Below are 17,362 nucleotides of genomic sequence, written 5' to 3'. Positions count from 1 at the left end.
AAAAAAATTGAGATTTTTATAAGAGTTAGAATTCATAGAAACTACTGATTAATTAGATGTGAAGGATGAGAGAGAGGGGAGAGATTAGGGAAAAAACCAAGGTATCTGGCTCTAGTGGTGACAATTACTGAGATAAGTGAGACAGGAAGAGTAGGTTTGGGAGAGGGTTCTACTTTACACATGTCAGTTTGGATGACACTAGGATATACACATCTGGAGTTCATGAGCAAGATCAAGGCTAAATACAACAACTTGGAAATCTTGAGCAGAAAACACAGAAATAAACATTGAAGTCATGGGAAAGGATTAGATCACCAAGGGAGAGTGTAGAGAAATAAGCTAGTGTAGTAGGTCTCAAGTTATGGTTAGGGAGCCCGGGGGGGGGGGTGCTCAAGACCATTTTGGGGGGTCACAAGATGAAAACTATGTCTATAAGTAATGCTAAGATATAATTTGTCTTTTCCAGTATCATTCTGGCACAAATGTACAATGGAATTTTCCAGAAGCTACAAGATGTGCAATGATGTCATTGCTTTGAAGGCTAATGGAATGTGTGCTTGTGTATGACTGTGTTTTAAAAATTTCTCAATTTAAATTTCTAATATGATAAATGTTGATAGTTATAACCCACTTAAACATAAGCTCTCTGGGGTCCTCTGAATTTTTGAAGTATAAAGGGATCATGATATGAAAATGCCTGAGAACCAGCAGGCTAAAGAATTTAGCCTTGATTCTATATGCAAGGGTAATCATTAAAGATTTGAGGGCAGGGGAAAACATAAGCGGAGTCATGTTAATAGAAAGTTATTCTGATGGCAGTCTCGAGGATACCTGATTATGGAGATAACATGAAGTTGTGGAGGTGATTTAGTTAGTGATTTTAACAACTCAGGTAATGAAGATGCTAGGGGCCTGAACTTTGGAAATAACGGTGTGAACAACAATGGACAACACAAAAGGAAAACAAATGTGATTTTATTATTGACTGAACATGGGTCGCTATTGAAGAGAGGAAAGGAGTAAAAGATAACTGGTTTTGGAACTATATGTTTGGAAGAAAGGTCTTGCTTCTCCTACCATTTTAAGTGGAGGAAAAATGACAGTGCCTTGACATCTGATGAAGATTCATGAGGTAAGCACTGACGAATAAAAATATGATGGAAGCCACATACGTAATTCTAGATTTCCTACTAGCTTCATTAAAAGGCAAAAGGGGGAAATTAATTTTAATAATATATTCCATTTAACCCAATATATCCAAAATACTATCATGCCAACATGTAATTCACTTTTAAAATTATTGAGACATTTGGGGGTATTAAGTCTTTGAAGTCTTGTGTATATCTTATACTCACAGTGCCTGTGAGACCCGACTAGTCATACTTCAGGTACTCATGAGCCACAAGTGGTTAGTGACTATCACCTTCAACACAGCAGCTTTAGACTACTCTTCTGCTTGAGTCAAGGTCGTCAGAACATCAATGCTGATTTGGCTGGGATTGAAATAACTGTACTGGTTTTTCATTTGTTTGTTTTTGTTTTTTGGGGTTTTTTTTTTTAGTTATTTACTCAGGAAGGGATGGATTTGTACTAAGTCCTATAACTCTCTCACCTCCTTGTCACCTCACTCCAGTAGAGTATAATTATGGCCCCTTTCTAAGGAAATGCACCAAGTAATAGTGGCCTGCTTACTTGGACCTGAATCTCTGACCTGCATTTTACTGACAGAACCCGTACTGAATGCAGCTAATCAGCCCAGCACACTGACATTGGTCAGTGGAAGGGAAAACTGAGGCAAAGTTTGAGTTATGTGGAAAGACCATATGAATAGTATTAGAAGGATAAGGAAAATCAGTGAAAGGGTGCAGCCATTTTGGAAGGTGGTGAAAACAGATAATGTAAGTACTTAAAGACTTTAAGCTTTTAGCAGTGACAGTAGAGCAAAGAAACTGTTTGATGCCCCATTATCATGTCCACAGAGGTGCCATTATTTTTCTTCTTTATGAGACCTGAGCTATCCCATGAGGTAGACGGGTTGAAGGTACATACCGTAGAACCTTAAGGAAGGTCTTAAAACACATGACTATTTTCATAGAATGGGATGAACAATCAAAAGGAGAAGGAGGAGAATAGAAATGAAGCTGGGGTTCCCTAATAGAAAGCTTTCTGGGATTACAAGAGGAGATGAGTGGAAATGAGTGTGTCATAGGCTTCTTCAGAGAGAATATGAGTTTAGAGAAGGAAAAATGCAGTAAAATGAGAGCAGATTAGACCTTGATAGTATATAGCAAATTATCGTAGTATGCCTCCTCACCATATGCTCATTCCATGATAAGTTCATGTTCCAAGATGAAATGAAAAATTAAGATGCATGGCATTGGAGATTCTAGAAAGGATAACAAAAAAAGAAACATGTATGATAAAAAAAATCCCAAACAGCCATACCCAACAAGTAGCCATTTTCAAGGTTCAACTATTATATACATTTGTTTGCCTTATTAATTTGGAATTTTAGTCTGCAAATGTATCAAGTCGTTATAATTTAAAGTTCCTATACTTGTTTCCCTTGGTTATGTAAGATTTATCCAACCAAAGTCTATTTTTCTGGTGGGTTATGAACTCCTTGATTATTGCTGTTGTTTTCTTTTGATTATGAGAATCCAGGAGTCATGATGTAATGTTGCTATGGTAATGAATATGTACAAATAGATGATTAAGGGTGGGGGGGAAGGTTACATCTTGAGAAACACATTTGCATATAAATTCTTTCCAGTGAATTAAAAAAAAACCTCACACATGATTTTTTTCTGTTATGTACAGAAAATATAAAAGATGTGTTACATTATATCATATCTTCAACAATGCATTGTGTTGCTTATATTAAATGACAGGAGTCACTCAATATCCTCCAAAGAGTATTTTCTTAATAATAGTTCATACAAAAAGGTATTGGATTAAGACTGGATTAATTTCTTTAGGGGGGGTTGTGTGTGTGTGAATAAAGTATACTCTTTTAAGTAAAAAATGGGACACTTACAAGGATTCAGTTCTTTTCCTCGTTGCCACAAAGGTGGAGTTAAGGACTCAAGCATATCAGAAATACTTATAATTACCTAAGAATATACTTTGCCAGGTATTGGGCTTCGATACATTTACAGTGACTAACTCCTTACTTCAAAGCTTCTATAGTATTGATGCTGGAAGAAGAACATGTACAAGAGAACAGAGGGAAATGGTATTTGAAGATGAAATTTAAAATTCTTCTACAAATTAAGTACTTAGCTTTTGACATACTAACCTTTGTGTGTGTGCGTGTATGTCACAGAACTTTGTGCCAAGAATTCAAAAGATCATGATTCTTTTATTGGCTGGCCATATGTTGACTGGCAAGGCACCCAACAACTCTTTTTTTTTTTTTTTTTTTTTTTAATACTGTGCCTAAGACCAAGGTGAAGATCCTTGCCATTAGGTGAGGATTCATTAGACCAGCACTGCCCAATAGATATATAATGCAAGCATATGTAATTTAAAATTTTTTAGTAAGCACATTAAAAAGTGAAAAAAAATAGGTGAAATTAACTTTAGTAATATATTTAGCCCAATACTTCCAAAATATTATCATTTCAACATAAAGGACATAAAAGTTATCAATGACATATTTCACATTCTATCTTGTACTAAGTCTTTGAGATGCAGCATGTATTCGATACTATAGCACATGTCCGTCTGGATTAGACACATTTCAAGTGCTCACTACCTACATACGTGGCTAGCAGTACCATAGCATGTGGCTACTGGATACCATAGCAGTCAGCGCACCATTAGGCAGAGGACAGTGTTGAGTTTGTTTAGAATATTAAAATCATTCAATATTGGACTTCTTGGGTAATAACCTTGCATTTTTTTAGGAGATGAGAGCTTTCTGACGTGCAGGGATGTTGCTTACTGTATTCAAGAGACAAAGTTATTATTGAAAGTAAATACCTGACAGTATAATGCCTGATGTTAACGGTGCTTTCACAGTCACTTCTCACCCCCCAGTCATGGTTCCGAGGAATAGGGATGAAGTTCCATGTACTTTTGAGGAAGCAGGTGCAGACACTAAATCCTGTTCTTTCAGCTCCAAATCTCATGATTCAATGGTAGATCACAATGTAGGGTTCAGTTATCAAATAATGAGCCAGCCAAGTCAGCCAAAATATAATGTGTCCTAGCATTTTCTTGTCTTTTTTTTTTTTTTTAAGCATCTGTTTTGTGGGTGTCTGGAAGGGTTCAGTCTTGTCCCACATCTCCATTTTTTTTTTTTTTTTTTTGCTTGGATCCAGAATAAAATTAGAACAAAGTCTTTTTACACTTAGGAATGTTTTGATTCATCCAAGGTGGCGATGGTGGGGGTGAGAACCCCAGGACTGTCACCAAATCCAACAAACATCCCACCCCCACTACTGTGATCTTTTGATGGTGAAATCAATTAGATACATTATTTCACCATAGGACTTTCATAGACCTCAGAAAGAACACTCTATTTAGAGCTGAGGTGGGTGAGGAAGCAAGTAATACCTCTTACTCTCAAGCAATTAATTTATATGACAATCAATTTTCAAGAAGCCCCCCATCAGTGGCAATAATACCAATATTGGCTTTTGGGCTTTGTGTGTTGTTCAGGTTAAAATAATCCCATTCACTTTAACGTATAGGCTACATATATGAACTGAATTTGGGCTAATTTCTCTTAATTGGTAACATCGCCCATATATTTTCAATCACAGCCCACATGGGAAGCTCACTCATTTGATAAGGGGGCTCCAGGAATTAAATTCAAGCAAGTTTCCAATACATTACTTTAAATCACTCTTCGCCTTCCCTTAATCCATGAGTACGATTCCCCTCTTCCAGCCCATATTTCCATTGCTGAAATTGTTGCAAGGTATCTTCCATAGGACATAGGACGGGTCCTTTGCCTCCAAACCTGGCAGATGACCACATCGCCTGGCGCAGGTCGTCCAGCTTTGGTCGCCATTCCTGGGAGGGCCGGGAGGGTCACTGGAGGCATCAGGTAAGAAAGCTTATTATTAAGCTCCAACTATGGGTAGCCAAGACAGTCGGGGAATTGGTTATTTCCAGGGCTGAACAGAGAGGGCGCCCTTCCACAGACGCGTGCACAGCCAGGACATGGTGGTGGGACGAGCCCCGCAGGAATACCTGGGGGTGTCTCAAGGTTCAGTCTAGTTAGAAAACCTTTAGGCCACTGGACTACAAACGAATGTCAAGAGATCTGGACGAGTGAATCTTCTGTAGGAGACAGTACAGCGACCACCAGGAAGCAACTGCGGCAGGGTTTAAGTTTTCCTAAAGCCTCAGTGGGGCTTTCCCTCGCGTCCCGACCCTTTTACCAGCTCTCGGGTCCTGGGGGTTCCGCGCCACGCAGCCCTCTCTCTTGCCCCCAGCTCCGGGCGCTCTCATCGCCTGGCCTTCGGGGCGCCTTCGCCCGCCTGGCCAGCAGCTCCAGGCCCCGGGCGGCTGCAAGAGGGCGCAGGGGGCGGAGGCGCGGCGGGGGCGGGCTCTGTCCCCCCCCACCCCCCTTTCAGCCGGCTGCTGGGGCCGGTGGCAGGAACGCCGCGCACCGCCAGCCGCGGGGGGCGAGGGATGGGGGAGGCACAAGAAGGGGGTGCCCGCATGGATTAGAGCCAACCGCGCTCTTCAAAAGGGTGACGGGGCTGTGCTTCCCTCCCGCGTCCCGGGAACTTCAAAGCGGCCCGCGCTGCTCCGACCGCCTAGCTCCGCTCTGGGACCTCGCAGCCCCGGCGCGGCCGCCTGGTGGCCATGACCCGAGCGCTGTGCGCGGCGCTCCGCCAGGCTCTCCTGCTGCTCGCCACCGCCGCCGCGCTCTCGACAGGTACGACGGGCGCTCCTTCTCCAGCGCAGGCGAGGGTGGGAGTCGGAGGCGGTCTGCGGGTGGGCACGCGGGTGGGGTAGAAGGTGCTGCGAGCACGCTGACTTTCCACTGGGCGGAGTGGGAAGCGCCAGTTGGATTGAGGGGGCGCGGGCTAGGGTGCAGCGTGGGCACTTGACGTCTGGTAGCCATAGGATTAGACAGGTGTGTTGGGGACGAAGCCACCAGGAGGAGCGAAAAAGCGACAGGGACGTGGGGGGTATGGGTAGTGGGGGTGAGGTGGGTGACAAATTTGGGGGCAGTTTGCAGCGGAGGGAGTAGGAGAGTGTGTTTGTGGGTGTGCGCAGGGCTGGGGAGTTGAGTGGCACCACGAGTTCACGCTGCAGGGGCTTCGGGCACTCTCTGTAGTGGGCTCGGGAGAGCTGAGCAAAGATTGTGGCATGGTGGTGGCGGAAAGGTGGGGAATGGTGGTGGCGATTCGGTCTGAGTTTTAGGAGGCGAGGGATATCTCAGAAGCCGCTGGTGCCAAGCTATGTAGGCGAGAGAGGGAGCTTAAATCTGCGTGGTTTGCAACGCACATTGCTTTCGAGGTACGATCTTTTTACTAAGAGTTGCAGGGGAAAAGAATTCTGGCAAGCGCCCCAGCGTTTTTAACAGGTCTGTGCCTCGATAGGCTAAATAGAGCCCTCGGCCCAAGCTAGAAACCAAACATTTCTTATAATGTTTACTAGAAACTGGGGCAAATGCATCTTCGGTAAAATCATAGTGTGCTATGATGGAAAACCCTTTAGTTCTAAAACTGTTTTCGTTATAACATTATCTTAGGATATGGAGAGCAGCAGCAGATTCCTTGCTAACTCATTCTTTAAACATTTCAATCAGACGTTTAAGACATTTGCATACAAAAACCTGGTGTTTTTCCATAGAGCTGTACTTTGTCCGAAGCTGATTTTTATGCATTTTTGTTTTCCCAGATGACAATCTGTTTGACATTAATAGCTATACTCCAGGGTGGGTAGTTTTCCTTTTAGTGACATGTGCAGGGGAATGTTTTGAATAGTATGATTGCTGTCATGTGCAGATTTCGTGTTTCAGATGGCCTGAGAGAATCACTAAACACAATATTGAAATGAAAATTGATTATTGGAAGTGATTAATTTATACAATCTGAGGATTAAAGCATTTTAGTTATCTTTGGAAAAGCACAGCCTTTGAGGAAAGCCATTACTCAGAGACTGTCCAGAGGATAGGGGATAAAGTGAAATATTTGCATTCAGAGTTAGTAAATTCATCAATGGGAAGAAAACTGACAATGGGAAAGCATAAGAAATGAGCGGAAACTCCACTAACTCGGAATACTGAAAGTACTCTTGATGAATTTAATAGAATTTCCAAAAAGATGAAAAAAGAATTAAACAGCCTTCTAGATATCAGTTTTGATTAGGCACCTGTGAAATTGCCTCCATGGGCTGTCTGTACAACCCTTTTTATTTTAGGGAGCTAATAACTTTGCTGCAGACATTTAAAAAATACTCAATTATTTTTTATCTAGCTTGAAAGTTGTGTTTTGTTATATGTCAGAATCTTGCAAAAATTTCAGAGACCCTGGGCATAGCAGTATAGGAAAACATGCCAGGCTATGCTCTTTAAAAAGCATGGAAACTTTTGACATTGAAATGTACAAAAAAGAAAAGAAAAATAGATCATCCGTTCATATTTGATTTTTCCCTCAGAATATGAAGGCTAAGAAAAATGACTGATGTGGAAATAATGTGTCAATATAGTAGAGAAGTACTTATCAAAATTGAACTTTTACAATAAACTTTTCTGGGTCAAATGCAATCACTTTCAAATCTCTTTTAAGAACATTATCCCTCTTTGTGTCCCACAGAAACAATGTCTATTGCTGTCTACTTTCTTGAATCTTAACTTTTATACCCATCTTTGATTATTTGGTAGAGGGAATCAAGGTAGTTTATTTCTTTATTTCGTGTTTTAAATTGTTTTTCTCACCTGGTTACCTATATCATTTTTTATCTAGTCACTTTTATAAATTACATTGTTCATCATAATGGTCAATTTTGAAAATGTAGGAGAAGTCGCTGCCGCCACTATGACATAGCTGGGTGACAGAAAACACCGCCTTCCAATCTGACCCTGCTGAGCACCAGGCCTAGGACTTTCAATATCTGAAGACATCGATAAACCAATAATCCCTTTTTGCTTTGGCTGTTATTCCACAGCATCTCTGTCACCTAAGGCATGTCATGCATTAGCAGTAGAGTAGAAACCATTGCTCCTGGAGGAGAATCTCAGAGGGTAACCGCTGATGGAAAAAAAATGAGAAAATATTTATTGGGCCGGGCTGGCTAAAAAATTAGGCTGCTCGGAGTTACTCTATTTATCTAGTTTCTGGGTTCCTTGTTATTTGGGAAGAAAGACCTGACATGACCTCACATTTATCAGATATACTAAACAAAGAGTTGGCACAAAATATCCTGGAGTTCTGAAGTTTGAAGCTGTGATTGGGATATTAAATGGATTTACACACTGTGCATTCTCTATTAATTTTATGAAACTCCTTGGTCTTCTGGTTGGGAATGGATTATTAAGAGCCTGGAAATCTACCAAAAAAAAAAAGGAGTCCCAGGGGGTGTCTGGGTGGCTCAGTCAGTTAAGTGTCTGCCTTTGGCTCAGGTGGGATCGAGGCACCCCCCCCACCGACATCGGGCTCGCTGCTGAGCGAGGAGCCTGCTTCTGCTTCTCCCTCTCCCTCTACAGCTCTCCCTGCTTGTGTGCTCTCTCAAATAAATAAATAAAATCTTTTTTTAAAAAAAAAAGAGTTTGGAAAACTAGCTGCTGTTGCTCTAAAAGTGGAAAGGTAACCATTTCATTTAATAACCAGGGTGGGGGTTTCAGATAGGGAGTTGTTTTCACTGCACATTTTAAGGTGTGTTGGAAGTGAAAGTGAAAGCCTTGGGCTGGTTGAGTGTACAAATGCAGTAGATGTTGCCACATTTGCCCTTCTTTAAGCAGGGTCATTTATTGGTTGGTTGACACACATGTGACAAGAGGCAAATGGTTCCAAGGAAGAGACTTCTCTGGCCCCGGAGACACTCAGCGCTGAAGTCCTTGGGGGGCATACTTCTTAATTAACTGTAGTGCCCCAACCTGTTATCTAGCCTCAAGTTTACAGAAGTATCAATCAACTAGAGTTCCTCTGATTTGCTATAATCCTACACAAATACATGTAAGGTGTGAGAGAGCAATAGCGGATGATTCCAAATTTTTGATTCGAGCCCTGGAGGAATAGTACCCTTATGTGCGGTCAGGCTGACGACCGCAGGAGGAGCGGGTCTGACCCTGGTTGGGGGGTTGGGTGGGGATGGTGGCCCAGAGCTGGAGCTCAGTTTCGGTGTGGAGAGCTTCAAATGCCTAGTACACACCAAAGTGGAGATACCAAGTAATTGGTTGCTTGGGCCTGGGGTTCTGGGCACAAGTCTAGACTAACGCTAAAAAATTGAGAATCAAATTAATTGCTGTTTGATTCCGATTTAACTGGCTGTTTTGTACTTTTACCTGGCAACCCATATAAAAGAAATATTGTGATGAGCTAAACTGCTCATGTTGCCGGTCTGCCCGGTTCTTAGATTAGAAAGAGAAGCATAGACCTCATTTCTAGTCCTTGTCTCTTACCACTTGTATTCTAGCCCGGCTGCTGTCCCCGTATGCGTTTCTGAATGGTCACTTCCAGCACTTTTCTGCCATGCATTGCATGGCTCCAGTGTTTCCGGGTGAACAGAGAGAGACAGCCTTTCCTAATCTTACGTGGGTTCTTGACTTGAAAGGGTTGTGAAAAAGATTATAACTCTCTAGACTCCTTGGAAATGATTGGTAGGTGAAAGCAGTTGGTTTTGCCCAAATTTACTATTTTCTGAATGTGATTGTTATTTTCAAATGCATTTTTAGTGTATTTGCCTTTTGAATAAGCATCCCTATGTTTCTTTTTAGGGGAAATGCTTCCAGGCAGTAGCCAAGATGCAGTTCATTGTATTTTTCTTGGCAGTACTTGTATCTCTTACTGTAAATAAGAGAAGTTTGGGGGAGTAGAGAATGGACAGAGTCAGAGCTGGGGAGGCGGTGTCCCTCACAGGACCTGTTCATCTGAGACAGACTGAGGTTTTAGAGCAGGTTCCTAAGAGAGTGATTGCAAGTCCTTTGGGACACGGGCAGGGATACATTAATTTCAACTATGGACTCTTTAGTTTTTGCTCTTAGCTAAGTCTTGGCCAGCTACCAAATTATTAGTATTGGCTTCATTTTGAGATTTGTAGAGGACAGTGACCTATAAATGCGCAACTCTATGCAAAGATCATTAACAAGCTCAAACAGGTATGTTCACATGTATATAAAGAGTTTATTTTAACTAATAAAATGAGAGTTAATTTCTAAATATAAATGGAAAACAGAACTGAACAGCGAAAAAAAGGATAAATTCTAAGCACAAAGAATGTACTGTGTATTATTTCTTATCACTTACATCTGTGAAGCCACCTCTGGATTTTTCATTGCTTTGACCTTCTCTACCTTTAAATTTCATGGCTGATTGTCAGAGCTCAAGTTTTATCCTTACATTGTTTAAGAAACTGGGATGATAAAGGGATATATTTATAAGTGAAGCAGAATTTCCACTTTTCTGGAGAAGCAGGAATACCTAAATACTGTCCTGTCTCAGCTGTGCCTCTCTTCAGTCCAAGAGGGATCCCTCGGTGATGTCCAGAAAAGAGAGGCAAAATAAAGCAAAGTCACTGTTCTTTTGCTTACCTGGTACTTTGTCCCCAAATTGCACGACAGAACTCTAACCTACTCCTCTTTTCAAAACTTGTAACAATTAAACAGCCTAAGGATAAAGGGGAGGAGGCTGTGATACATCAGAATTCTGGATCCTGACACTGATTGAAAGGCTGCGTGATGCCTGCCAAGCGAAGCCAAGATGGTGGAGTGGGGGACCTCTTTCTCCATTACCTCACTTTGGTCCAGCCCTCGTGGTGGCTCTGACAAGTTTCAGGCAATAACGTCAGGGGCTACTGCTCAGGTACGAAAAGGTGGAGAGTCTTTGGAGAGAGGTGGCTGGTTCTCTTCTACGAGGAAGCAGGTCCTGCCCTTCCCACATTTGTTCCCTCTGTAGAAGACGGGACTGTGGTCATGAACCTGGTGCCTTTCACATTCTTTAAAAGCTACATCCCTAAGGCACATGGGCCTCTTGATTCCCTGGAATGGGGACAGTAAAACCACTACTCCTTACACTTAGAAATCAAGTAAAAAGTAAAAGGGAGGGAGGAGATGAGTAGGAGTGTGAAACAGGCATGAAGACTTTATTTCCATAGAAGCCAACACCCCTATTTCTGAGGGGATGCTCCCTTGCCTTGTCCTGTGGCTCTTGCATTCACTTGTTCTGATTGGCCAACGAGAATCATAAGGTTCTACTCTGTCCTCATTATTTACTTTTTGTCCTCCAGAATAATTTCCCTTTTCTGTTGTTCTCTTCTGTTTTGTAGAGTAGGTATGTGAATATACTGTTTCTTTGGAACTGTTTTAAATTAATCCCCTCAAGAATTCATGGGTGAATCATTCAGTATGACTCAAGAGCTTGGCTTATTATTTTTTAAAACAATTTAAATTTGCCAGTGACTTAAGGATCCCAAATTAGATCAATCTACTTTTTCATTAAACTTTTCACATCAAGAAAATGATTAGGATACTTTAGTTTTGGAAGTGAGACACATATATTTTCTTCTAATTTGTTTTATCATCCTTATCTCATTATAAGGTACAATGATTGAGAAAGATGCCATATCTCTGTATGTTGATTGAGTTCATTTTAAATTTTTCGTTTAATGACATGATTGACTGAGATAAGTACTCCGTGGTCAAAAACAGGATTAGAAATAAATCTAACCCATTATGGTCCAGACAATGAGTATTTTAATGCAAAATGTTTAGTTTCATAAATGCATGCTTATCCAAGAGATGTTAACTCAGAGGGTGGTAATCCAGATTAACACAGCTTTAAGGAACCAGATTGTTTTAAAACAGAGCCAAAATATATTAAAGAGTATTAATGGATCACATCTCATAATTTTATCTGATGACATTTTTCTGGCCTGCTCCCCTAGAAGTGTGTTTATTTCTTCTCTCCATCCCCATTATTGCTCTTCAAGAGTAAAGATCTGCTCTATGAATATTTGCCAGCTCTAATAATCAGAGTGAGACTTTGTTCTCACTCAAATTCCACCCATAATCTGTAGTGTATATTTCCAGGAAATAGATAATACATTGTACATTTGAAACACTAAATAAAGAATAAGTATATGATTAGCAGAACATTTCTTACAGGATAATAAATGCGTAATTAAATGAATGCCTCTTTCTTTTTTAATTGTTTTCCTACAGCTATTCTCTAGCTGTATATTAACTATATTAAAAGGTATTACTTTTTGCACAGAGGAGAAAGTTGACTTCATTAAGACAAATGGACTTCTTTAAAAGAATGAGATTTATTGTGCCAAATAAAGATGAAGATGCTCTTTTAGAATTGCTTTTACTGTACTCTGGTTTAGATATTGCCATTATCATAAAGTTTTTCCTAATATTTCTTTATTATGTTTTTAATATCTATAGGATTTATAGTGCTGTCTCCTCTTATATCCCCGACATTGGAAATTCGAATTTTCTTTCTTTTTACCTTGATCGGTGTAGTTGGAAGTTTATCAGTTTTATTCAATTCTTTCAAATAAATAGCTTTTGGTTTTATTGATTTTCAGAGTTTTTTTTCTTTAGTTGTTTTCTACTCTTATCTTCATATTTCCTTCCTCTACTTACTTTGAGTTTAATTTATTCTTTTTTATTCTAGCTTCTTAAGTTGGTACTTTAGATCAACAGTGGGTAAACATTTTCTTAAAGAATCAGATAATACATATTTTAGGCTTGTGGGCCAAACAGTCTCTTGCAATTACTTGTTTCAGCCATTTTCATATAAAAGCAACCATAGACAATGCATAAACAAATAGGTGTTGCTTTATTTACAAATGGGCCAGCTAATGGGCCATAGTTTGATGACCTTTTCTTAAATCATTCATTTAAGACCTTTCTTCTTTTCTAATACAGGCATTTAAAACTTCAAGTTTTCTTCTTGGCAGCTCCTTCAGCTCATCCATAAATTGTGCTATGTTGTATTTTAATTTTCAGTGAGTTCAGAATATTTTCTAGTTTTCTTATGATTTTCTGGGACTTGTGGGTTATTTAGATGTCTGTTTAATTTCCAAATATTTGGGGAATTTTCAGGTTGTTTTTTATTGACTTCTAATTTAAATCTACTGGGAGTGAAAGAACATAATCTGTATGATTTTAATTTTTCTGAATTTATCTTTTTGTTTTAGAGCCTAGCATGTGTCTGACCTGGTAAATGTACTACATGTTCTTGAAAATAACATATATTCTGCTATTGTTGAGTGGAGTGTTCTATAGATGTTATTTAGGTCAAGTTGTTTCACAGTGTTATTCAAGGCTTCTATATCATTACTGATTTTCGGTCTCCTTGTTTTATCAATTACCAAGAGAGGATTGTTGATATCTCCCATATACATGTGAATTTGTCTGCTCCTCTTTTTAGTTTGTCTGATTTTTGCTTCATGCATTTGAAAATTTTGTCAGTGGGTACATATACATTAAGATTGTTATGTCCTCTTAATGAATGTTTATCATTAGGAAGTCTCCCACTTTACCCCTAGTGTTATTTATTCTTTAGACACATCTCTCTTTATCACTGGTAATCTTTGCTTTATTTAAAGTTTACTCTGTTAACATTAATATAGCCATCCCAGCTTTCTTATGCTTAATACTTGTACATCTCTTTTTTTTTTAATGATTTTTTATTATATTATGTTAGTCACCATACAGTATATCCCCGGTTTCCGATGTAAGGCTCGATGATTCATTAGTTGCGTATAACACCCAGTGCACCATGCAATACGTGCCCTCCTTACTACCCATCACCGGTCTATCCCATTCCCCCACCCCCCTCCCCTCTGAGGCCCTCAGTTTGTTTCTCATAGTCCATAGTCTCCCATGCTTCATTCCCCCTTCTGATTACCCCCCCTTTCTTTATCCCTTTCTTCCCCTACCGATCATCCTAGTTCTTATGTTCCATAGATGAGAGAAATCATATGATAGTTGTCTTTCTCTGCTTGACTTATTTCACTTAGCATTATCTCCTCCAGTGCCGTCCATGTTGTAGAATATATTTGCAAATGACACTACAGATAAAGGACTGGTATCCAAGATCTACAAAGAACTTCTCAAACTCAATACACGAGAAACTAATAAACAAATCAAAAAATGGGCAGAAGATATGAACATCTCTTTTAATATAGCTACTCCTGCTTTCTTTTGCTGAGTGCCTGCATATCATAGATTTCCCATCCTCTTATTCTAAACTTTTATTGCATATATATATATACACACACACACACACACACACACACATATGTATATATACTTACGTGTATACACACACACACACACAAATATATATATTTAAATTGGGCTTCTTGAAGAGAGCATATGGTTAGGTTCTGCTTTTTTATTCAGGCTTACACACTTGTCTTTTAACTGGAAAATTTAGACCATGTACATTCAATGTATTTATCAATATGGTTTTGTTTAAATCTGTCATCTTGTTGTTTTTATGTCTCTCCCTTATTTCTTTCTATTTTTGTCCTTCTTTGTTTTAATTGACAAAAGTTGCTATTCTGTATTATTTCCACTATCGCTTTATAAGCTACATCTCTTTGTATTATTTTAGTTATTGTTCCAAGCTTTATAATATCCATCTTTATCACAGTTTAATATAAACACCTTATTATCATATTCTTCCATTTTCCTCTTCTTGCCCTTTGTGTTATTAATTTCACATGTTTTACTTCTAAATATTTTATAGACCTTGAAAAAAAATAGTTCTTATTTTGGCTTAAGTACTTAATTACCTTTAAATGAATTTAAAAAATGAATGTAGGAATTTGCATTTACCCACATATTTATGATTTCTGTTCATCACTCTTCATTATTCTGTATAGATGTGAATTTACATCTGGTGTCTTTTTCCTTTAGCCCGAAGAACATTCCTTGTAGTTCAGTTCTTGTGACAATAAATTCTAATGCATTTTTATTTTCTGGAAAAGATTTATTTCAAAAGTGTTTTTCCTCAACATTTTATTAAACTTTTCATCAATTGACTACCTCACACCGGTCAGAATGGCTAAAATTAACTCAGGAAACAATAGACATTGGCAAGGATGTGGAGAAAGGGGAACCCTCTTACACTGTTGTTGAGAATGAAAACTGGTGCAGCCACTCTGGAAAACAGTATGGAGTTTCCTCAAAAGAATAAAGTAGAACTACCCTATGACCAGCAATTGCACTACTAGGTATTTATCCAAAGGATATGTAGTGATTCAGAAGGGAATCTGCACCCGAGTGTTTATAGCAGCAATGTCCACAATAGCCAAACAATGGAAAGAGCCCAGATGTTCATCAACAGATGAATGGATAAAGAAGGTGGTATGTGTGTGTGTGTGTGTGTGTGTGTGTGTGTGTGTGTGTAGGAATATTACTCAGCCATCAAAAATAATGAAATCTTGCCATTTGCAATGACGTGGATGGAACTAGAGGGTATTATGCTAAGCAAATTATGTCAGTCAGAGAAAGACAAATACCATATGATCTCACTCATATGTGGAATATAAGAGACAAAACAGGTGAACATAGGGGAAGGGAAGGAAAAATAAAATAAGATGAAAACAGAGAGGGAGGCAAACTATAAGAGACTTAACAATGGGGAACAAGCAGGGTTGTTGGAGGGGAGGTGGTTGGGGGGATTGGGTAATTGGGTGATGGGCTAAGGAGGGTACTTGATGTAGTGAGAACTAGGTGTTATATGCAACTGATGAATCACGAAATTCTATCTCTGAAACTAATAATAATAATAAAAAAGAAAAATTTTTTAATCAACTGGAATTGAAAGAAATTTAGTTACCATCCATCCATATATCCACCAACTAGATCATACCCTTGTGCTCGCTTTATCACATATATATCCATTTATCTATTCCTCTATTCATCAAAAATATATTATTTTTTATGTGTTTCTAAATAAGCTACAAATATTAGTACACTACCCTCTAAATACTTCTGTATGCATATTACACAAGTGCAACATTTGCTAACATTTTTCTCTTTTCGTGAAATATTTAAATATAATAACATTCACAAATCTTACATGTGAATTCATGGTGTTTTGAGAAATTCATTCCCTTAATCTTTTCAAGATGTTAATAATAAACATCACCACAATAAGTTTCCTCATGTTCTACCCAGTCATTCCTTAGTGCGTATTTTATCCACCATAGATTAATTTTGACTGTTGAGTGTATTGCTTTGTAAATGCCAATTAGGTAAAATTTGTTGATCGTATTGTTCACATCATCTATATTTTTACCAGGAGGGGTGTTAAAAATCTCCAACTATACTTGTGGATTTATCTTTCTCTCCCTTTAGTTCTGTCAGTTTTTATTTCATATATTTTGAAACTCTTTTATTAGATTTACACACATTTACAGTTGTCATGTCTTCCTGATGCAATGACCAATTATTATGAAATATCCCACTTCATCTCAGTAATAGTTTTGTTTTCATGTCTATTCTGTGCAATATTATATATAACTACACCAACTTTTTTATGCTTCATATTTGCATGTTTGTTTTCCCCATACTTTTACTTACACCCTATCTGTCTTTATCTTGGATGTGCAACTTTTGTACATAGCATATAGTTGGTTCTTGATTTTTGTCCTTAAACTATATAATAAACATCTGCCTTTAATTCAGGTGGGTAGGCCATTAACATTTAGTGTAATTATTGGTATGGATTCAAGCCTACCATGTTGCTGTTTGTCTCTCTTTTTATTGTTTCTGTTTCCTCTTTTTTTTTTTTTTTTTGCCTTTTTTTTGGGGGGCTAGTCACTTTTTTTGAGTATTCTGTTTCATTTCCTTTTTGATTTCTTAACACTCTCTTTTAAAAATTATTTTTTTAGTAGTTGTTCTAGGTTTACATGTATTTTTTCTTAATTTAATGTTCATTATGAGTCAATATTGTACTGTTTCATACATCACTTTACACGTAACATTTCATTTTGCTGACTTCATGTCCCTTTTTATCCCATGACACCTCCTTTACATCTTCAGTGTAAAGACCTTATAATTGTATGATTACATTTATCAGTTGTGTAATTATATTGATATAAACCAAACATAATGAGACACACAAATAATCAAAGAAATAACTTGACTTGCAAGAGACAGGGCACTCATGATTTAGGTATGATGCAGATGTTAGAGCTATCATATAGGGAT

The 17,362-nt window shown here is 38.6% G+C and overlaps 1 protein-coding gene across 1 annotated transcript in view; it reads left to right on the top strand.

The window, feature by feature from the left end:
• The first annotated feature begins 5,581 nt into the window (after nucleotides 1–5,581).
• The window catches only part of ACVR1C (activin A receptor type 1C), an 83,138-nt gene continuing 71,357 nt past the window's right edge, over nucleotides 5,582–17,362 (top strand). Inside the window, exon 1 of the mRNA XM_026492758.4 lies at nucleotides 5,582–5,896. Coding sequence (XP_026348543.1) covers nucleotides 5,824–5,896 — 73 coding nt within the window. The 5' untranslated portion in view covers nucleotides 5,582–5,823. The remainder of the gene's footprint in view (nucleotides 5,897–17,362) is intronic.

The sequence above is a fragment of the Ursus arctos genome, unplaced genomic scaffold (genome assembly GCF_023065955.2).
Source record: "Ursus arctos isolate Adak ecotype North America unplaced genomic scaffold, UrsArc2.0 scaffold_1, whole genome shotgun sequence".
Classification (NCBI taxonomy): Eukaryota; Metazoa; Chordata; class Mammalia; order Carnivora; family Ursidae; genus Ursus; species Ursus arctos.
The sequence above is the reverse complement of the archived record's forward strand: the minus strand, read 5'-3'. Positions and strand labels throughout refer to the sequence as shown.